The following is a 23,288-nucleotide window of genomic DNA, read 5'->3' as shown; positions in this document are numbered from 1 at the left end:
GTGTTTTTCCATCAAGTCTGAAAGCGTGGAAATCTGTAGCTAAGAGAAGTTATGTCTTTGCCCAGTCTGGGAACGGATAGCCAAGGCCGTTGTCATGGCAGCATCAAGATAGACTGGGAGAGTTCTAGCAGCTATCTGCGTTGAGCTGAGTCTTCTGTGCAATGTCTTTGAACTGAGAACTTCTCTCCTAGAGGGGGGGATCTTAAAGCCTTAAGCCATAATGTCTTAATAAAAGACTCTTAACCTGATCTAATGCATCTGAGAAGTTTCTTGAGCAACTTAACTCCAACGTAACGTATGCTGTTTCATGCAACAACGCACACACATCAACAAGGGTTATGGGCCCAGATCCACAGCGTGTTACACAAGAGTAAGTTGCTGGTCTGAAAGGCAGACGGAGTTCCAGAGGGCAGCTTGATTGATTGTACCAGACAGAGGTGAGCAACATGGCTGTAAACCTGTCTGGGGGAGGCATGCCAATGGAAAGATTGACGGAAAAGAATTTTGCCAGCTGGAAGCCGAGGATGAGGGCTTTGCTGATAAAAGAGGATTTATGGGACATTATAGATGGACCCCCTCCGGCGGTACTGACTGCGGCTTGGACGCGTAGAGATCAGAAGGCGCAAGCTTTTATACTTCTGGCTCTATCAGACTCTCAACTTCTACACGTGAGAAATGTTACAAACGCCAAACAAATGTGGGACGTGTTGGAAGGCATTCCTGTGCAACAGACTGCGGGATCTAGATTGTGTTTGGCACGGAAGCTTTACCAGATGCGCTTCACGGGTGAGTGCGAAATGAGTGAGCATCTCACGGAATTCAGACGTTTGTTTGCTGAGCTGACGGACCGAGGCGTCGAGCACTCTGAACTTCAGAAGACCTATCTGATCCTGGCTTTGCTCGATGGGACTTGGAATAATATGGTCATGGCTTTCGAAGCCATGCCTGACTGAGGTCTGAACGTTGCGTTTATTGAGGAAAAGCTGACCCAGGAATGGCAGCGGAGACAAGAGGCGAAAAGTGCTGAGGAAAAGCAAAGAGCCAAGCTGAAAGAGGAAAGCAGCAGCAGACAGGAAAACAAGCAAGAACAGCAACGGCTGAAATCTTGTTATGCCTGTGGGGCTCGTGGGCATCTTCAAAGAGACTGTGCGGTCAAGCGAAACTCCAGGGACAGCGGCTTGAAGCAGGGAAGTGTGAACTTTGTTTGTAAACAGAAGTCTCAAGATTTAGGACCTGTTAACTGGATTGTTGACAGCGGGGCAAGCCATATATTAATTAAAGACAGGAGTTTGTTTTACACTTCAGAAAATGTGCAGGACTGTGTTTTACTTGCGGATGGAATGCAGAAGAACGTGGAAGCCCGAGGACTGGTGAGATTTGATAAACTGGGAATACTTTCAGAATGTTTGTTTGTTCCAGAATTAGCTCATAACATTTTGTCAGTCAGAAAACTGGTGAGTTGTGATTTTTCTGTATTGTTCCACAAAGACAAATGTTATGTAATGAGGGGAGATCAAGTGTGTTTGCAGGGAAGCCTTAATGATTCACAGTTTGTAATAAAGAGCAGTCAAGCAGGGTGTGCTGTGTTAAATGCTGAGGCACAGGTACATCAGGGCTGCGTCCATGAATGGCATCAAAGGCTGGGGCATGCAAACCTTGACACGATTAAGAAAACCCCAATGCATAGTGAAGACATGCGTTTAAGAGATTGTGGACAGTTAATGGATTGTGATTCTTGTCATAAAGCTAAAATGACTATTGCACCAATTAACCGGGAGGCTGAAAGAACCACAACAGCTCCCTACCAGCTAGTTCATGTTGATTTATCAGGGCCAATAAATGCTTCATGTGGAGGTGCGAAATTCTTCATGGTACTGGTGGATGATTTTTCAAGATTTTGTTATGTTTTTCTGTTAAAGCATAAAAGTGAAGCTGAGCAAAAGCTGAAACTGTTCATTAAGAGAATCGAAACTCAACATGGCACCACAGTGGGGGCTATACGCTCGGACCGGGGGGGGGGAATTCACGAGTAAAGCATTGAGTGACTTCCTTGAGAGTAAGGGAATAAAACAGAATTTTACTGCTCCATACAGCCCGTTTTCCAATGGAACTGCAGAGAGAAAAAACAGGGTGCTGCAGGAAGCAATGAGAGCCATGTTAATGGATTGCAGTTTAGGGAATTCTTTCTGGGCAGAAGCAATTCTTTATGCGAATTATATTCACAACAGGGTATTACACAGTGCACTTGGAATGTCTCCTTATGAGAAAATCACTGGCAGAAAACCAAAAATACAACACATTCAAAAATTCGGGGCAAGATGCTGGATCCACATTCCACAGGGAAAAAGGAGGGGCAAGCTTGCGCCCAGAGCACTGCAAGGTTTTGTTTTGGGATTTCAGAATGCATATTTCAGAGTTTGGTGTCCAGAAACACAGCAATTAATTCTGAGCAGAAGCATTAAAGTCTCAGAAAAGCCTTGGGATCAAAGGGAAACAGTTGTTCTTACAGGGTCAGATGACACACAAGCACAATCATTTAAGCCAAATCTAGACATTAAACTGGAGGGCACACATATTCCACTCAGAGATGCGTTAAATGAGCTCATTTGTGGGAAACGAAGATCAAAGAAACGTAAGGCTGAGGAAATGGAATCTCCTGTGCAGGCTGTGCCAAGCACAAGCACAGATGGGGGGGCAGAGAGAGCAGAAGCCCTAGTGCCATTAAGACATTCTACAAGAGTAAACATAGGGAAACCGCTAGAAAGATATACTGTGGGGGTAATTACCAGTCCTGGAATGCATAAACTGGTGGAAATGGATCCTGACACTTTGTATTTGACATGTGTACAGCCAAAGTTTGATTGAATAAAGTTTTAGCTAAATGTGCAGAGATGTTCTGAACTGTACTGAAATGTAAGCTGTATTGCAAGATGTATTGTAGAAATGTATTATTGTAATCGTTGTAATGAATTACAGACATGATGGGAAAAAGGGGGGATTGTTGACCATTGAACCACACTGTCACTGAGTGTTTTTCCATCAAGTCTGAAAGCGTGGAAATCTGTAGCTAAGAGAAGTTATGTCTTTGCCCAGTCTGGGAACGGATAGCCAAGGCCGTTGTCATGGCAGCATCAAGATAGACTGGGAGAGTTCTAGCAGCTATCTGTGTTGAGCTGAGTCTTCTGTGCAATGTCTTTGAACTGAGAACTTCTCTCCTAGAGGGGGGGATCTTAAAGCCTTAAGCCATAATGTCTTAATAAAAGACTCTTAACCTGATCTAATGCATCTGAGAAGTTTCTTGAGCAACTTAACTCCAACGTAACGTATGCTGTTTCATGCAACAATGCACACACATCAACAATAAAAACACCAGTGTACTTCAGTACAGCTCTTCAGTTCTTGTTAACATTTTTGACATATATAAGATATCCCTAGTGGTTTTTCTAAAAAACTATTTTATTGAATTTTTCAGATATTACACAACAGAACAATAGAAACCCAAAGAAACAAAAAAGAAGACAAGACTGAAAAAGAAAAAGAACGAACCCCCAAAGGATTGATGATATGACATATTGTCACACAAAATAGCCCAAAGTCAAATCAAGAATTCCAAATTTCCTGGGAAACCAAGGAACGTTGCTGTTATAACTGATGTTCCGAAACATACGAAATAAAGCCCCACCAAACAATATAGAATGTGTCAGGTTTGGCTTGTCTTTGAAGCAAAAGTAGAGAGCATTGTTTTTTCTAGAATAGCAATATTCCAAGTATTCTTGTACCACACAGAGAGATCCAATTTGTCTAACGTTTTCCATTTTTGAACAATAGACAGCCATGCTACCAAGTCCTTAAAAAATATTTACATTAGAACCATCTAAAATTGAAAGAAGAGCCAGTTAAGGTACTACCTGAATATGGAATTTAATAATTTTAGAGACTTCTTCAAAGACCATTGACCAGAATGACTGTCCACAAAGGTGGAAACAGGTACCTCGATCCCCACACCCTCTCAAGCAAGCTGTAGAGGCACCTGATATTAATCAAGACAGCTGCATTCAGATTCTATACCACTTATGGTACATCTTTAAGGAAGCTTCCCTGATTTGTGCCAAGACTAACTTAATTGGTTTCTGAATCCACAAATTCGACCATTGTGCATCTTCCAACTGAATCCCCATATCCTCTTCCCATAGAGCCTTCAATCCTGTCAGCAGTCATGTGGTCAAATGTACCAATTCCTTATACAGCTTAGCAACCAGTCTCTTCCCTGGACCTGAATGCAAAAAAATATGCTCTACCCCTGAAAGGTGCCTAGTGGCTTGTGCACGGACATGCGGATCTGACAGCAATTGTATAACTTGTCTAACATGCAGCAATTTACATCCAAACCCTGCAAATCCACTTGTAGTTGCTGCTGTGTGAATGGATTATTATTTATGTAGAAGTCCCATAGACAAAAGTACCCCTTAGTTTCCCAGCAACCAAAAGTTTCATTGCAAGGTCTATAATAATGGTATGTGATTATATGGGGCTTAAAGGCAATCGTACTGGAGATATCCGGGTTTGCCAGCATTTTCAAACTTGGAATGCACATAAAGTGAATGGATTATTAATTGTTCTCAGAAAGGATAATGTAATACATTCAAATGGAAGGATCCAAAAAGGGCCTAAACCTAATCCATTTTCCTCCAGAGATATCCAATGCTTGCATGGTTTTAATATCTTATAGCACAGTTGCCTTAGCTGAAAGACATCATAATATACCACAAGGTGTGGCAGTCCCCATTCCCCTCCATCCAGCTTCCTATAATGCAATTTCATTGCCAAGCATGTTAATGAAAAATGAATTTGTTAGTACATTGTTGCCATCATTTGAGAGTTGCTGGGTGGATGGAGATGGGGAGGGCCTGAAACAAAAAGAGGAAAAGCATTGCTTTTCATTTGTTCTGCTGCTGTTCTGCCCAATACAGAGAGATGTAACTTCCTTTTCTCCCATCTATGCAATCCTTTTTCATACGTCAGACCAAGTGTCTGAAATTCAGTTTGAACAGTTTTGGGAGATTTCTAGGTATTTGTACACCTAGATATTTTATTGCTTTATGACATATGGAATTTGACTAGGCCTAGATATTTCCAATTGTTCAGTTGGTTTGATATTAAAAAAACATGGTATTTGATACAAAATTGATACAAAGCCCCATCAATTTCTCAAATAGCTGCAATTCCACTTGCAAGACCAGAACGATCTTTTGGGGGTCCTGTAACATCAAGATGATATCATCTGCATACAAATTTATGAGGTGCGCTTCGCCCTTCCTGCAGCAGCTCTCCACCAATACATTATTCCTCAAGGAAGCAGCCAAGGGCTCCAGGGAAAGAGCAAAGAGCAGCACACAGGGAACAGCCCTGTTTGGTACTTCTCTCAATTGGAATGGGTGTAGGATCTATATTATTTGTTCGTATCAGAGCATGGTTTTTTAATATATAGTTTAGATACATTATGTATAAATTTATTCCCCAGGTCATAGATTTTCAACACATTAATCAAATATTTCCATTCTAAACAATCAAAGGCTTTGTATGTGACCAACATGAGAACAGCAAATGGTACTTTGTTAAAGATAGCAGCATGAATTACACTTAATACCCAATGAACTGGACCCCTAGTGTTTCCTGTACTTATGGTTGCAGACTTTAAAAAAAACTACCTCACAGCTGTTTAGGAATAATTACTGTAAGGAGACAGCAACTGAAGCAGTTGCTCCAAAATGGAGGTGTGTGAATAAAGCCATTAATAACTTGCTTTGGCTGCTCTTTTAATATAAAAGTGTACAACATGTTTATCTTTTCCTGTGGCCTATTTAATTACTTACTGTATGAAAATGGTAACACATGGACTGTGGTCTAGGAGCAAGACTTTAAAAAGACACCAACAGCAACATTGTATTTGCATTACACTGCAAATTATACAACCACAAGTGTGGTTGTATACTATAGCCAGCATGGATTTTTTCACATTCCTCAATGTAAAATTGAAAATATCCCTCCATACCATCCTGATGCTTCCCATAAGCTCATTTCAAAACAAAACCTTAGAAAACCTATAGTTCTGAACTCAGAAGCACTTGCTTAACAACCCTCTACATTTTCATGGCAATACACAAAACAATCAGAGAGAATCGAAAGTTCAAAGTGTAAACCAAGAGAAAAAATCCAAACCCCTGTTGGACTTTTTTCTGTCAGTGGTCTCATAATTTTTTGAAATTAATTAAAAATCAGCTATGTTCACAGAGTACCTGTAATCCTATTACTGACCTTGTCCCATATTCTGACGTTCACCTCCTGCAGTTTAAGTTTAAAAAAATGCCTGGCTGGTTTTTAATTAATTTAAGAAATTTAACATTGGAGTCAATGATAAGCACGGGCATGTTCAGTAAAAACTGTCAGTGTTCTAAAAGCCAGACTAACAGATGTTATGCTTGGCTAATCAGGTGGCTACACCCACACCAGACTTCTGTTTCACTTTAGACAGTCATGGCTTCCCCCAGAGAATCCTGTAAGGGTAGTTTGTGAAGGGTGCTGAGAAGTGATAGAAGACTTCTATTCCCTTGACAGAGCTCCAGTGGCCAGAGTGGTTTAACAGTCAGCCCCTATTCTGGGGACTGTAGCTCTGTGAGGGGAATGAGGTGTCTCCTCTCAGCACCCTTCACAAACTACACTTCGAGGATACTTTGGGGGAAGCCATTACTGTCTATAGTGAAATAAAGATCTGGTGTGGATGTGGCCAGTGACAACTTTGGTTTAAATTTGGATGGCAGAGACTATATGTGCCTGCTATAGAATAAAAAGGTGGAAAAAACCCTGAAAAACAATAATGCTGTTCACAATGTTTTCCATTTGGAAAGGAAAGGGACTTTCCTTCTGCCCAGTGCCCATCCACCCACCCAATCTCCTCCCCCCTCCCCTTCTTCCACTTTCCCCCTCCTCCCCCAGGTCAGTTTCACCTATCCTAAGCATGATTTTACAAGAGTAAATCCCACTGAATTCAAAAAGCATGCAAATAGTCAAACTTTTCTCCCCTCCTTCCAGCCTCTCCCCTTCCAATCCCCTCCTCCTCCATCCCCTCCCCTCTAGTCTCCCCTCCCCCTTCTCCTCCCCCATGGTCAGTATTCTAAGCATGATTGCACAAGAGTAAATCCCACTGAACTCAATAAGCATCCAAATGATCAGACCTGCCATTCCCCTCACCGTACCCCTCTCCTCTCTTCCCCTCTCTGCACTTCTCCCTTCTTCCTCCTCCCCTGCCCACTCCAGCCTTTCCTCCTCCTCCCCTGTGGTCAGTTTCACATATCCGAAGCATAACTGCATGGGAGAAAATCCCACCTATCCCAAGCATGATTGCACAGAAGGAAATCAATAAACATGCAAATGATCTACCCTGCCCTCCTCCTCCCCTATCCCTGCCCTTTCTCTTCCTTCCCTCCCCCTCCCTGGTGGTCCGTTTCACCTATCCTAAGCATGATTGCAGAGGAGTAAATCCCATTGAACTCAGTAAGCATGCAGATGACCAATCCATTCTCAGCAAACGTGCACAGCACCCCATTTCTTACCTCCAGATTAAAAAGCAGATATTCACTAACAGGCAAAAAAAAACCTTGCGGTTTAAGAAGTACCTATACCCAACAGATATTCCTATCAGACTTTAAAAAGCAGGGAAATTGGGCGGTTATAGTGAATGCACCAGGAGAGCAGGAAACCTGAACTCCTCTCTGAGATATTGTACTGCCCTACGCATTTGTAAAAACACAAATACCATTTGGGTTGGCCTTTCACAGTCCAATCCACTTCTTGTGTAGCTTTGAAGAATTTGGTAACGTGCCTCTGAGCATATGGTTGGTGGTGGTAATACCTGCAATCAGCCCAAATAACAAAAACAAGACATGTGCTGTGCTGGTCTTGTTTTAGCAGTGAGGAAGCAACAATATTAAGTCAGTTGATATGGTTCAGATAGTCACTTTAAATATATTTAATTTACTTTGCAATATTAGTGAAGCTTCCTATAGTAAATAATTTACTTCTGCTTCTGTGAATATGTGAAGTACAGCAACACTTTGCATAATTTACACTAAAAACTCCAAAAACAACAGTGGAATATTGGCACTGGCTATTCTGCAGAATAGTTTCCAATGGACATGAGAAGTGTCTCAGTTTGCACAAGATAAAACAGTGGGAGGTGAAATATATTCTAGCAAATTTCTAGGTGTGTTCTATGGTTTTAATTACCATGCCCCCACTTCCTTAATTGGAGTGGTTTAAACATAGCAGGTTGAACATATGCATCTTGGACAGGTCAAGTTTGTTTTTTCCAACAGCTAGATTCATTACTTAAGTGGCAACATAGCGTAATCAGTCAGATTTTGCATCAAACTGCAGTTTCAGATCGAACTGTTAATGCACCCAAAACAGAAATAGAACATAACCACCAGTCTGAAACACAAAAGGCTGTCTTCACCATCATATGACACTGACCAATGAAAAGGCTTTGAAATTAATGAAAATAAATTTGACACAGATTTCTAGGACGAATAATGAGAGAAATATAATTTTCTAGGTTCAATTCTCTGTAGAAACAGTAATAAAACAGAGAAAGAAGCAAAGAACACCAACAAAATACAAAAACTGTAATTCTTCATTTTTGGAGATGTAGTCCTGATTGCAGGTGTTGCCACCACTCACCATATGCTCAGAGGCACGTTACCAAATTCTTCCAAACTACACAATGAATTATATTTGCACTGTATTGCATTGTTAATTCATGGTATGTTTTTTTCCCTGCTGCTCCTTAAAGTCACAAAACCTTCCATTGTAAGGATATAAAAACCTAAAAAGAGTCTGCTGGATCAGGCCAGTGACTCATCGACTCCATCATCCTGTTTGCAGTGGCCAATCAGATGCCCATGGGAAGCCCACAAGCAGGCCCTGTGTTCAAGAGCACTCTCCCCTCCTGCAGTTTCCAGCAACTGGTATTCAGAAGCATACCGCCTCTGATAATGGAGGCAGAGCATAGCCATCATGGCTAGTAGCCACTGACAATTTTATCCTCCATGAATTTGTCTAATCCTCTTTGAAACCATCCAAGTTGGTGGCCATCACTGTCTCTTGTGGGAGTGAATTCCAGTGTGTGAAGAAAAAACTGTGTGAAGTACTTTCATATGTCCTGAATCTTATAACATTCAGCTTCACTGGATGTCCACAAGTTATAGTGTTATGAGGAAGGGAGAAAAAACTTTTCACGGTCCGCTTTCTCCATGCCATGCATAATTTATACATTTCTCTCATGCCATATCTTACTTGCCTTTTCACTAAACTAAAAAGCCCCAAATGCTGCAACCTTTCCTCATTAGGGAGTTGCTCCATTCACCTGATCATTTTGGTTGCCTTTTTCTGAATCTTTTCCAGCACTACAATATCCTTTTTGAGGTGAGGCGACCAGAACTGTACACAGTATTCCAAATGCAGCTACATCATAGATTTATATAATGGCATTATATCAGCTGTTTTATTTTCAATACTTTTCCTAATGATCCCTAGCATAGAATTTGCCTTTTTCACAGGTGCCACACACTTGGTCGACGTCTTCATCAAGCTATCCACTACCGCCCCAAGTTCTAGCTTCAGGTCAGTCACCACCAGTTCAGACTCCATGAGCATATATGTGAAATTAAGGTTTTTTTGCTCCAATATGCATAATTTTATACTTGTTTACATTGAACGGCATTTGCCATTTTACTGCCCATTCATTCCGTTTGAAGGTCCTTTTGGAGTTGTTTGCATCAAAAGTTGTAAAAGGGATAAATAGCAAAGCCAAATTTAACTCAAAGGGGGGTAGAAAAAAAGACATTTGAGAACATTTACTCAGAGATATTTAAAGTGCAAACTAGGATGTTCCTTCATGAATCCCATCCACACCAATTCACATAGATCACTAGTTTTGCACTATACTATATGCACCACATATACAGAGATAAGCCAGAACACTGCAACCTCAGCTCTAATTTTTGGAAAATGTAAATGGACTGCCTTCAAGTTGATTCCAACTTATGGCGACCCTATGAAGAGGGTTTTCCTGGTAAGCGCTATTCAGAGGAGGTTTACCATTGTCTTCCTCTGAGGCTGAGAGGCAATGACTGGCCCAAGGTCACCCAGTGAGCTTCATGGCTGTGTAGGGATTCGAACCCTGGTCTCCCAGGTCACAGTCCAACACCTTAACCACTACACCACACTGGCTCTCGCTCTATTTTTTACCAGACCCAAATTGCAGTTCCTACTCACTATAACCTAAGAACTCCTTTCTACACAGACCAGCACCGTATTTCAATGCACTTCAGGTTCAAACGGGTAAAGACAATAGTAAAGGAGCCCTCTGTTGCATTTTAAATTATTGCAGAAATTATCTACAGTAACTTAAATGCTCTACTATCAAAGCTATACATGGTAAATTATACAGTTATTTTGAATTTTTTTAAAAAAAACACTAGAGCATGCTAGCTTGACTCCATGATGTGAGTGTCAAGCGAAGAGGTTGTTAACCAGACAATTATATAATGTAATGTGGGAACACAGTAAAGCTAGCACAGTCCAGTTCTCGTATGCTTTTGTATTGGAATTATGACAAGCAAACTGCACAACTGTTGTGCAATGTTTATTCAACATATATGGTGGCTTCTTTCCAAGATGCTATGCAAAGGACCAAAGATACCAAGTCTTAAAAATTAAAACAGGACTCGTAATCGGATGTTATACAGAAAAGTAAAATTCAGAGCACTATCACAAAAACTAGGAAGTTTAGGAGGCAACAATGTTTAGTCTTATTGACAATGCATAGTAGTTGCACAAGTGGATTCTCTTCTAGCGAGCCAGGTACAATTAATAAATTCCACTGCTAGTATCACTAGCTCTGCCAGGAGCCCTATTAATGTCACAGCCAGTTACTAAGCAGCAGTAGCATGAACCAACAGAACTTTTGATATATTTTAAGTTAAAGACCAGGTAGATTGCAACAGCCAAGAACACTATTCCAGCTTCATTCAATCAACCTAGAGGCCATAATAGAGGACCAAGTAATACATGTACCACTCTAAACTGAGGCAGAGACCAAGTGTTCTTTTCCCTGCAAGCTACATACAAGCAGCCTAATGGAGCTTCTGTTTAGCTTGGTATCAGAATCACTGGCTGATGAGAAATAGAACTTTCACCCTGTCTGGGAAAAACATCCTGCTAAAATGACAATATTAGTCTACAATCCATTCCAGATAAGTTATGGTAATGGGCTTCAACATACTCAAAGCATTACTGATAAAGCTAAGCAAAACCAAAGGCACAAAGAATTATCAGATTTAGTCCAAAAATGGGGAAGCTAGTAGGCTGCTGGGTTTATAAAACTCCAACTCTTCCTTAGCAGACCAAAATCAGCATCTAGCAAGCCATCCTTTAAAAATTATTAAATTGTCAGTTAGAACGAATTTTTGTTTGCAAGATGTTATGTACATTTTTTATCATTCAGGATAAAGTATCTATAGCCTCAGCAGTGGTAAAATTGCATCTATAAAGGAAATTGCCCTCAGATAAATGGTTTCACTATGAGGCTTCACCAATATACCTAACTCCAGGTCAATAAATCAAATTAACTGCACCTTGTCCTGTGGCTAGTGACATCATCAGCTTGACCACGTCTTGTGAAATAGGTTCAGAAACATATGTTTTTAAGGCATAAAATCAAACTACAATTTGGCCAGCAATCCCCATTAATAGGGCAACTGAATTCTCTTGATGATGTTCCAGTCTTGTATTTTCTAAAGCCAGGAAAGGGCAGAAGACCAATTACTTTTTTAAAAAATTAGTGAAATTTACAAAAATTCTTATTGTTCTTTATATGCAACTCATAGTCATGCTTCAGGGAGTGTTCAATATTAATCAGACATAGGTATTGTGAAATATCCTGCTGTCCAGTTATTATTCTGCAGATGGAACAGTATGGTCACTAATGAGAGCGACATAAATCTGTCAAGTGTGCTAGCACTGTATTAAAAGATACCACCTTTAAATAAAGAGCCACTGTAGCTTCCTAGGTATTGTGCTCTACAAAAATGTTGGTTAATTAAAAATGTTCCTAATTTCATCAACTATAACAAACATATTCATCTGTTTTTATTTACTATATTTTTCACCACTCTTGATCATTTTTAGCTTTAATACACATCTATTAGCTTCAAAGGAAAAACAACAGTTAAATATAAAACAATGCTGTCCACATCATTTTGGTCCTAAATATCAAGTTCAAAGTTCTTTTTTCTCAGATTACTGCACAGAATGTATAATGTGAATTGCAATGTGTAATCGTCACCTTTTATATTAATGCTTCACAATACATACTATATTTAATACAAGAAACTGAATTGTTAATTGAAGAGTACTGCAGTTTTCACAGTCCCCAAAACTCTAAGTGAGAAACTGTTCTTTTCTGCATAAAAAAGTCAATCAGGACAAAGGAAGGAGAAAGGCCCCACACACACTGCTCTGGAAGGAGCAGCTCAGAAAGTCCTGTTGTTGCTATAAATTAAAAATAAGCCCCTTATTTTGAGGCATATGAGGGGGAGAGAGAGAGAGAAGAAAGAGAAGCTGTGAGCAGATCTGATCCTGCTCATGCCCCAGGAGGGTTTTGTTTTTGCTGTCGAGGCTGAGAGGGGGCATTTTAGTTATTAGTAAATAAATCAAGCAGCAGAGAGTGAGGCCTAAGCGCCAGCCAAAGGAGTCCAGGCCTAGCTTTCCTCCCTCCCTCCATACAGCCTGGGTTTGATCTCAGGGCCCTGTTCGTTGCCAAGAAAATGTAAAAAAGCAAGAGAGCGAGAAAGAAGAATCATATTGAACCACAAAAGCACATGGGGCGAATGTAAAATATAAACACGGCATTGGGCTCTGAGTGGCTGTTATTAAAGGCCTGAATTACTAAACATGAGAGGCGGGGAAAGCCGGGCGGCCATTTCAATAATATAAACCTCCCCGAATTAGACATTATTCAAATGAGAGAAAGAGAGGGGTGGGGGTGGGGAGAGAATTATAAAGCAGCCACTGTCCGCTTGCGGCCAGCCTACCACCCCAAGACCCTGACCCTGCAACCCAATATATGGGGACGGGAGACAAGGCATTGTTAAGTGTCGCCTCCCTCCTTCACCGCTCTCCCCCCCCCCGATCCGGCACAAGCCATTCAAAGAAACCTCTGGGCTCCCTTCACCTCTCAGAGGAAAAGGGGAAGATTTGGCAGGGCAGCCCAAGATATCTCTGGATGGCGGACAACCCCCCCCCTTCAAATTTTCTACAGGACACCTCACATTCTCCAACTAAGGGAATTTGTATGTACATATTCACTGTTTCACACACACACGGAACACTCCTTACTGAGAACAAATCTCTGAGCCCCCCCCCATCCCTTTCCTTAGGCCAGACAGCCCTACTCTGAGAGTAACCCCAAACACCCCCTGGCGCGCAGGCCTCGGCCTCTGGGGAAATAAGGCTGCCTTAGGAAGAGGAGGAGGTTGCGGAGCGGGCGCCGAGACTTTTAAAAAATGCACGACTTGTTTCTCCTCACTCTCTCCGCCTCCCCCCCCCGTCAAATGCGACACCAGAGGGGCCGGGGGTGCGGTCACACTCGGGGACCAGCGAGGAGGCTGAGGGGGGATGTGTGTCCGATAGTTGGACCCTTCTTCACAACCGCCAACACCCCCCAAGTCATTACTACGCCCCCCTTTTCTGCTACCACTATTATATAGCATATGAATATGTAAAACGGCTTCATGGTGGTGGCGACGGCACTCGGCCTAGCTGCCCGAGCTGGGCTCAGAGGGCGAGGGTGGGGGATCCTTCCCGTTGCCCCCCGTCCCCCGGTGCCCACGCGCGTGTGTGTGGCTGCGTGTGTCAGTGTGCCTCTCGCTTTTTCCCCGCACGGCGCTACCCCCCAGCTCCCTCCTGTGCCGTTAATTATAATAATCCTGAGTACTAATAAATTATGCTAAACGGGGAAGGCGGGCGGCGGGGGGGGCGCGTGTGCGAGTATGAATATGAATATGTAAAATGCAGTAATGATTACCTGCCGCCACCGCCGCCGCCGAACTCTCATCTTGACTCGCTGCTCCTCCGTCCGCCATTTTGAATATTTTAATCAAAATCGGCCGCCCGATAAACCCTCCCTTGCTCGTTTGCTCCTTGGCCGCCCCCCTCCCCACTTGCATCGCTCTCTGCGCAGGCGCCCCCTCGACGGCTTACTCCCTCTCCCTTATACCCTTACGCGGCCGGTGCGCATGAGCGCTTCTTCCCTCCTCCCCTCGCTCGCTGAGAGACGTCCGCTATGCGGGGAGGAGGAAGTGAGGTGGGACATGGGATCGCCCTTGGGTGCTGCCAACTCCTGGCGGCTGCAAAGCGACATTCCTACTCTTCGTTGCTTTGGGACTCGAACAAGCGAGAACAGCCCTCATGGTGAAAGAAGCTAACAGGCTGCGCCGTTAAGGGGCATCTCCAAAGGGCTTACCCAAATGAAAAGCGCGCACAACTCATGTAATGCAGTTGCCGACGCCTTGATAGTCTGCGCTAGCTGTGGGGAAATCTGAGCTAAGGGATTTTTTATTCTTCTTCAGTTCCCCCCCCCCCGTGAGTAGAAGAGACTGGTGACATTATTCTGTGCTCCTCGCCTGGTCTGCAATTTGAACATATGCAGCCCAAACCTATAGGTGCTTATTTCTATGTATGCTTTGCTCAGAAGTAGTGCATTCAATAGAATGCTCTTACTCTCCTGTAAGAGTATATCTTTGCCTATATTTTTTCAATATTTTTATATAGGCATTGAAATATTTTCAGAGATGAGTTTCCAGTATGATTTTATATAGATTTTTCCATTTTACAAATGAAATGAAAAAAGAAAGAAACCCACACCTAAGAACAAAATAAAATATCCCACCATTTAAACCACAAATAATTGACTCAGAGACCAGCTTCGCTTGGCTCCTCTCAGTGAACAGTTTTCAGCCCAGCTGAGCTGATTGTTATGAGGATTGTGTCTCTGGGAATTGGTGCCCTTGTTTGTTTTTCCTACTCCCTCCTCTTCCCTTTTGTGTCATGTATTTTAGATTATTATAAGCCTGAGGGCAGGGGTTGTCTTGATCTATAAAAAAAATTGATCTGTAAGCAACTTTGAGAGCCTTTTGGCTGAAGAGCAGAGTGAGAAAATAAATAAATAGTGTTACGGGATTTGGGGGTTGAGACGGATGATTTCTATGAATCCCCTTTCCAACCTCTGCCCAGGGATTTGTGCAGCAAGAAACCTGCTTTACTGGTCAGACTAGTTCCATTCATAACTTAATAGATTCAGCCAGTACCCTCATTAACGTATAAGGATCGGCCAGGAGAGCAATGTGGGCCATAAGAACTCTTTCAGGAGAAAGGCCCTTCTCCCCATCACCTGGCTGGAGGCCTCTTCATGCTGGATCTAGGAAGTGGTCTGCTTTAGTGTCAGTCTGAGGAAAGACAGATCTGAAAACAGAGAGGCTTGCTTGCGTGCTCTGTGTCTGAAACCCCAAAGCTATGAGCTTTGGTGGGCAAGATCTGATGGCCTGTCAATGCTGTGAACCCCTCTGAATTATGATCAGTTGTATATATGTGTAAATAAAAACCACATATCCTATAAGATACCACAGGCTCCATTGACCTTCATTCCAAGGAAACCAAACCCTGGGTAAAGTGCAGGAACCCCTGAAAGTCTCTCACAGCTTGGAAACTGGGGTGCATGCAACAATAAATAAGGATCTATAACAAGGTAAACCATATCAACAACAATAAAACAAGGTAAAGCATTAAAAAGTTACAGTACAAGAGCAGCACAGAACCAGCAGCACTATAGCAGCTAATCACCTAAAATTTGCCTCTGAAAAGATCAATGTTACCTCAAGTCAAGCAATGAGAACCAAACAGATCTCACTCGGAAAGGAATTCAATAATCTTAGTGCCACTAATGGGACTAAGCCACTATTGTAGCTGCTCTCCACACCTCAGGTGCTGGAATAGAGGAAAAGGCATCCAATTATGACCTAGGGCACCAGTAGGATAACTTGAGATATATTTAGTAGACCTTATGAACACCACAGAGGTGATAACAATGCTGGACTAAAACAGAATTCAACCTCAGCCCTAAACACAGAACTATCTGCACTTTGTGGATAACAATACTGGATATCTTTCACTCTCAACTTGCCCTTCCCCCATCTACAATATGCCCTCCATCAGGCTGCACAGCAGAGGGAGAGAAGAGAAGCAGGGCTATCTTTCTACTGCCTCCACTGAGAGACAAGCATCACCTGTCAACTGTCACCTAGCAGCAGCCGCCATCCCATCAGGGTATCTGAAATATGCCATCCCAGTTGGTCATAAGAACTGTAACTTTAAGAACTGTGCTTGCTTTTTCCTCTCCTCCCTCCCCACCCCCTTTTTAAAAAATGTTTTTTAGATTGTAAGCCTAAGGGCAGGGCCTGTCTTGCTACTGATCTTCGTAAACCACTCCGGGGGCCTTTCTGACTAAAGAGCAGGGTAAAGATTCTGTAAATAAATACATATTGAACTACATCACAGGAGTGTTGTAAACCACTATATCTCAGCCCCAATCTACATCTAAAAGGCCTCTTTCACTTGCAGCACATACATATGCAATATCTGCAAGACAGGAAGAGTAATCCCAGACCATTTATTTTATCTTACTATCCAAGGAAGCATTTGCAGGACAATTTTTGAAAATAAAGTTGAATGTAGCATTTTTCCTACATGAGGATTTGGGCCTGAAACTAATGGACTTCTGCTAAATTGTCTTTGAGGGGAAGGGCTGATGATGTGAAATTACTGTAGTGGCAAAGCAATGCATGTCTACATTGCCTCCTGTGTACAGCTGTCACTGTACCAGCGTAATGGGAGATATCCAAGGATTAAAAAATATGCTGGAAGCCATGTCTGGAAAACAAAAAACTTACTCCTTGGTTTTCTCTTCCAGAAGGATCAAATGTAATTATATCATATGGAGAAATCCCCAAGTTGTTCTTGGCTCCACTTTGTAAAGAGAACATTTTTCCACACACTTGGTGGATAGAGGCAACCTGAAAAGGAGAAGAACAGGTTCTGTTTTTGTAATGGAAGATCATAATCAGTGGAGTCCAGCCCTGTAGCAAGCCTTCCTTGTTAGGTGGGGTATTTGGTGGGAGAGAGGTGCATAGTGCCAGCCTATCCCCCGCTCCCTGGTGGAGAGGACATGAGGGCAGGCCAGGGAAAGGCAGTGACCATCCCTCTCACTTCTCTGTCCAGAGAGTGTGTTAACTTACAGGAATGAAATTTCATCTGTTATATTGTCTCACCCTTTTTTCAGAGATCCCCAGGGATACTGGCTTCAAAAGCTTGACTTTCCTTGTAGCTACAGTCCCCTTTCACCTGTAGTCTGTCTCTGTGTTCCGATTCTTCATGAACTGAACTACTTTGGCAGTGACATTGAGCTCCTGAGATTGGGGTTGATGATGGATTAGGAATCTCAGTTTTAGATTCTACCCAAGAAATAAATTTGCCCATGCTACAATTTTAGGGAAGGGCAGAGAGAAAATATATTCTTTAGGATGTCTTTGTTAACACCTCCTTCAAAAGTACCTCCTTCTAGTCTTGCTCTTGAACTTCAGATTTTCCTTCCTGTTGGACAATCAAGAGAAAACTTTTTAACTGATTAATACTTATTTATTACATTTATATCCCACCTTTTATCCAAGGAGTGCAAGGTGGTGTACATGATTCTCTTCCCTCCTCATATAATCCCCACAACAACTCTGTGAAGCAGGTTAGGCTGAGAGGCAGTGACTGGCCCAAGGTCACCCAGTGAGCTTCATGGCAGAGCAGGGATTTCAACCCTGGTCTCCCAGGTCCTAGTCCAGCACTCTGACTACTATACCACACTGGCCCACTATATAAAGAACTAACTAAGCAATTGGAAACTACTTGTGGAAAGCAACTGGATTTTTTTTTAATGGTTGCTGGGTTGATTTTTCTGTGGAGAAACCTTGACAGGGCCTCATGCTAAGCTGCACATATTGGGAAAATCAGAAATTAGATCAGAGTTACAGTCTAGTGTACAGAGTTACAGTCTACAGTGTGCACAGCAATATTTCTGTTCCTCTAGAGCTGTTTTCATAGCTGGTATAGCACAGTGGGGAGGAGAGCCTGACCGGGAGTCCAGAGTCTGAGTTCAAATCCCCACTCATGTCTCTTGGGTGTCAAGGGCCAGCTAAAGATCATCCCCCCAGTGAGTGGCTCAGGGGTTACGTGCCCTGCCACCTGTGCAGTCATGGACAAGGTGCATATTGCCTAGTTGCCCCCCAGCTGGCAGTTGCAGACAAAAAAGGGGCTGACTTGTGCAGCTGTGGCAAGGTGAGCAGGCCCTAGCCAGCTGGGGAGGACTAGCCTCAGAGGGAGGCAATGGTAAACCCCCTATGAATACCACTTATCATGAAATCCCTATTCATAGGGTTGCCATAAGTCGGGCATAAGTCGTCATAAGGCAGTTCATTTTCAGAGCTGTTTTCATCCTTTGCCATCAAGTACTCAAGAAAAAGAAGAAAAATATATCCACTAAGATTGTGATTGTAGTGAGTGCTTTAAAGGAGTAATGGGTATCTAAGGCTGCAATCCAATACAATTACCTGGGAGTAAGCCCCATTGAATCCAATGGAGCTTACTTCTGAGTAGACATGTATTGGACTGCAGCGTTAGTATGGTCATTTTTTCAGGTCACTTGAAGTTGTCTCTTTATTTCATGCTTCAGCCCAGTTTTGCTCTACTTATTATAATAACTGCAGAATAACAAACTTACTTCTTACTGCAGGCAAATATGAATGAATGAAAAATTTATTACAGTCATATGACCAGCATATATACATAGACAACATATAGTTCCAATAGTTTGAGGAAATACAGGTATTGTATAGGTACCTATTAAGATTAATTAAAATTACATTTGAGAAGGAAAAAAAAATCAGTCATTCATTAAAACTTAAAGTTTTGGACCTAATACATAACATTAATTTAAAATACATATATTCGTACTCAATTTTATTTAAAAATATATTTAATAATTCAATGTTTTAAGGTATATTATTAACCAATACATTTGGGGTCATCTGCTGCTGTTGTGTATTTTGCTACTAGGAATGTGATTCTCTGAGAATTATCGTTAAGAAGGTACTCCAACCAAGCTGTTTCAGGTTTATAAAGAATAGATTGTAAAAGTAGCATAATTAACTGATTTCTTATATGACAATAAAATGGACAACGTAATAGTACATGAGCATTATTCTCTATTTCACCCTCTCCACAGGGGCATAGTCGGTCTGCATAAGGAATTTTTTTGTAGCGACCTTCAAGCAAGGCAGAAGGAAGAATATTCAGTCTCATCCAAGTAAATGCTTTTCTATATTTGTAGAAAGATAGATCAGAATAGTATGGCATAGGGTCAAAAAATCTTGGATTGTGCCTATATTTCCTTGTTTGTGTTATATGTAGTTGGAAATCTATGTCCTTAATTCGTTGTCAAATATTCATTTGAGCAGTCTCTAAATCCATCTTTAATATAATTTGATGAGAAAAGCCAAGTTCCTGTAATTTAGTTTGAATTAAATTATCCCATTTGGATTTATAATTATCATTTAGAATATGTGAAGCAAGGCCATTTGGTTCAAATATAAGTTTCAACCAATAATTTATTCTAAAAAACCAGATTCTTGATTCAATCGACTGTAGCCCTGATTCTAATCTAATCACACAACTTGGAACACATGTGGGGATAGCCATAACCGTTCTTAAAAAGGAATTTTGAATTGACTCAAATTCGTTAAACTTATTACAAGTAGTAGTTTGTATTCCATAAGTGAGTTGTGGAATAATTTTAGCTTTAAAAACTTTAATAGCTGGATTGGGCAGTTGATCACCTTTAGAAAAGAAAAAAGATATCAGTGCTTTGGTAGTTTTTTTTGCATTAAGCATAAGTGAGTTGATGTGATAACGGTAACTACCCGAAGTTTGAAAAATGAATCCTAAATATTTGATGGAGTTCACCTGCTCAAGTAGACGCCCATCTATATATCAGCAATGTTTTGTTCTTTTTTTGGTGAATATCATAACTTTTGTTTTTTGATAATTTATTTCCAAAAGTTCAGAAGAACAGTATTCTGCTATTCCAGTTAATAGGCATTTTAGTCCAATAGGTGTTTTTGATAAAAGGACTAGATCGTCTGCATATAATAAGGCATCTCTAGGTTTATTGGCTAACATTGGAGGATGGATTGAAAAAGAGGCTAATTTCACTATTACATCATTAATATATATATTGAACAATAAGGGTGCAAGGACACACCCCTGTTTAACTCCCTTAGTTGTTATTATGGGGTTTGTTAGGTGGCCTTTATTATTGCATCTTATTTGAAAAGTTGTATTTTTGTATAGGCCTTGTATAAGAGTTATCAAACGTCTATCTAGGCCTAAGCTATTTAATTTCGACCAAAGCCGAGATCTAGATATCGAATCAAAAGCAGACTTTAGGTCTATGAATGCAGTATAAAAGGCTCCTCCCTTTCTTCTAGCGTATTTAGTAGCAAGATGATGTAAAAGTAATACATTATCCATTACGGATCTTTTTGCTCTAAAGCCCGCTTGTTCAATTACTAAGATATTATTTTGTTCAATCCATTTAGTTAGTTATTATATAAATGGGCTGCATATAGCTTACTTATTATGTTTTGCAAACTGATTGGCCTATAATTTGCAGGGTCATTTTGCGATCCTTTTTTATATATAGGTATAATTGTTGCAGCTCCCCAATTATCTGGAATGATCGCTGTAGAGTCAATATAAGTAAATAAGGATGCCAAAACAGGAGCCCACCATTCAGCATTGGTTTTATATACTTCAGCAGGAATATTGTCAGGACCAGGGGCTTTATTTGGTTTCAATTTGGTAATAAGTTCTATAATTTCTTCATTTGTTACTGGTAGCCAATCTGGAACATCATTCAGAGTATAATGAATCTGAGTTTCTATATGTATTGTTTCATTAAAAAGTTTTCTGAAATGACTTTCCCAGACATTAGGAGAAATATTGCAATTAGGTTGCGTATGTGTTTTTGGCCAATGATATGAAATTAAACGCCAAAAAAGGTTAGAATTTTTTAATTTGGCTGCATTCAATATCTTCTGCCAGATTTCAGTTTTTTCAACCCCTTTTTTCATTTTTATTGTTCTTTTGTACTTTTTCTTTATGCTTCAGCCCAGTCTTGCTCTACTTATTATAATAACTGCAGAATAACAAACGTACTTCTTACTGCAAGCAAATAAACATGTTTCTTTATTGCTGGCTGGGAAGAGAACACAACTAAAACTGAAAAGCAGAGCAAAGGAAAGTACAAGAGGTGGAGTATAACTCTAGCTCACAATACAAAGTTCTAATATTTAGCTCTTCAAGGGTCATGTTCCTGTATAGACCATTTTTTTCAGGATCACTCAAATAATAATAGGGTGATTGCGATAATGAAAAATCCACCTTCAGTCAGGGAAAGTCTTGAGTGAGCAGAATTTGGGGAGCTCTTCCCAAGGAGGCTTTTGTTGTGCACTTGCCTTGCCTTATCCACCAGAGTTTTCATTGGGTCCTATTCTCAAATTGCTCCTGTTCTTAAAGCAAGCAATTATTCTTTAAAATTTGAGGCTGTCATTGTCTGTCATGTCACAAATATAAAAGATGACAATTCACCCCAACAAAAATCCTGGGGGACAAAGCACAGCTCTGGGGAGCAGTGCCCCATCCCCCCACAAATAATCTGGAGTCACAGGCATGTCAAGTTTGCAAATGATAGCTTATTATTCAGGAGGATAGAAGAAACCCAAACAGACCAGTGATCTCCTAAATTGAGTAAATGGGGAACAAAGTGTCAGCTAACATCCAGCCTAAGTCATTGTAAAGTAGCACATACTGGAACAAACATTTTAGTGCCCCGTAGAATATCGATAGGGTCTGAACAGGCTTTCTATGTGTAAGTCTTGCTGCTTTTATTTTGACTGATTCTGTTTTTAAACCCTTTATGTGATTTATTATTTGATGTACTTTTAAATTTTTTGTGCTATTGTTTCATATTCGTATTACTCATATTGTAAGCTGCATTGGAAAGATATTGGGGTATAACTGAATAAAAAGACAGAGCTGGAAAAAGTATAGGAAAGGGCAACCAAAATGATCAAGTTGGAAGAATGTATTTCCTAAAAGGGATTTTTAGTTCAGGAAAACAACAACTAAGCGTTATAAAATTATGCATGGCAAAACTGCAGAGAAAAAAGTTGTTCTCCTTCATAAAAATAGAACTTGGGGTCATCTCTAATTATATTAATTAGCAACATATTCAGACAGAATAACTTCTTCACACAAAGCCTAATTAATTTATGGCATTTGCTACTACAACATATAGTCACAGCCATCAGCTTAGATGGTTTTACAGGGGATTAGACAGGTTCATGGAGAATATGTTTATCAGTGGCAACTGGTCATGATGGCTAGAAACATCTGGCTGAACGCTTTGGAAAACGATGCTATGTTAATTGGGCCTTTTATATGAATCAGTCTGGCTCTTCTTACGTTCTTAATGTTCACTTGAAAACATGTAATACTCAGGGCAGAACCTCTCTTTAAGGAGTCCATGCTCATGTCCTGATCCTTCTTTTGAAGTCCTCTTTCAGTAATGCATTGCACTGCTGTTAAAGCCTATTAAGGCCATACGGTTGTATTCAACCAAGTTCTGTACAGAGGAGACCTACTGAAATTAATGAACCTAAGGTAGTCAGCCTAAGTTTATTTATTTGATTTATATCCCAACCTTTCTCCCAGCAGGAGCCCAGGGTGGCAAGTTGACCCAGTGGCGTCATTACTAAGTTAGTAATGATGTCATTGGGTCAAAGCTGAATGGATGCCTAGAGGCTGATGTGCACAGATGCAAAAGGAGAGTCCAGAGTTGTACAACATACACAATAGGAACATGGAATGTGAGAAGCATGAACCATGGAAAGTTAGAAATTGTCAAGCAAGAAATGGAACACATCAACATTACAGTACTTGGCATGAGTGAATTAAAATGGATGGGAATGGGACACTTTCAATCAGGCAATTACAAAATACATATGCAGGAA

The 23,288-nt window shown here is 41.0% G+C and overlaps 1 protein-coding gene across 4 annotated transcripts in view; it reads right to left on the bottom strand.

Moving 5' to 3' along the window:
- POU2F1 (POU class 2 homeobox 1) overlaps positions 1 to 14,304 on the bottom strand; it is a 177,756-nt gene extending 163,452 nt beyond the window's left edge. For 3 of the 4 annotated variants that reach the window (XM_061628019.1, XM_061628020.1, XM_061628021.1), the window contains exon 1: positions 14,144 to 14,303. In XM_061628019.1, the coding sequence (XP_061484003.1) occupies positions 14,144 to 14,285 (142 nt within the window). In that variant the 5' untranslated portion in view covers positions 14,286 to 14,303. Of the gene's footprint in view, positions 1 to 14,143 lie in introns of all 4 variants that reach the window. The other variant, XM_061628022.1, reaches the window with a different exon arrangement.
- Positions 14,305 to 23,288: the final 8,984 nt, after the last annotated feature.

The sequence above is a fragment of the Rhineura floridana genome, chromosome 5 (genome assembly GCF_030035675.1).
Source record: "Rhineura floridana isolate rRhiFlo1 chromosome 5, rRhiFlo1.hap2, whole genome shotgun sequence".
NCBI classification, from domain to species: Eukaryota; Metazoa; Chordata; class Lepidosauria; order Squamata; family Rhineuridae; genus Rhineura; species Rhineura floridana.
Note: the sequence above shows the minus strand (reverse complement) of the source record. Positions and strands in the feature narration are given on the sequence as shown.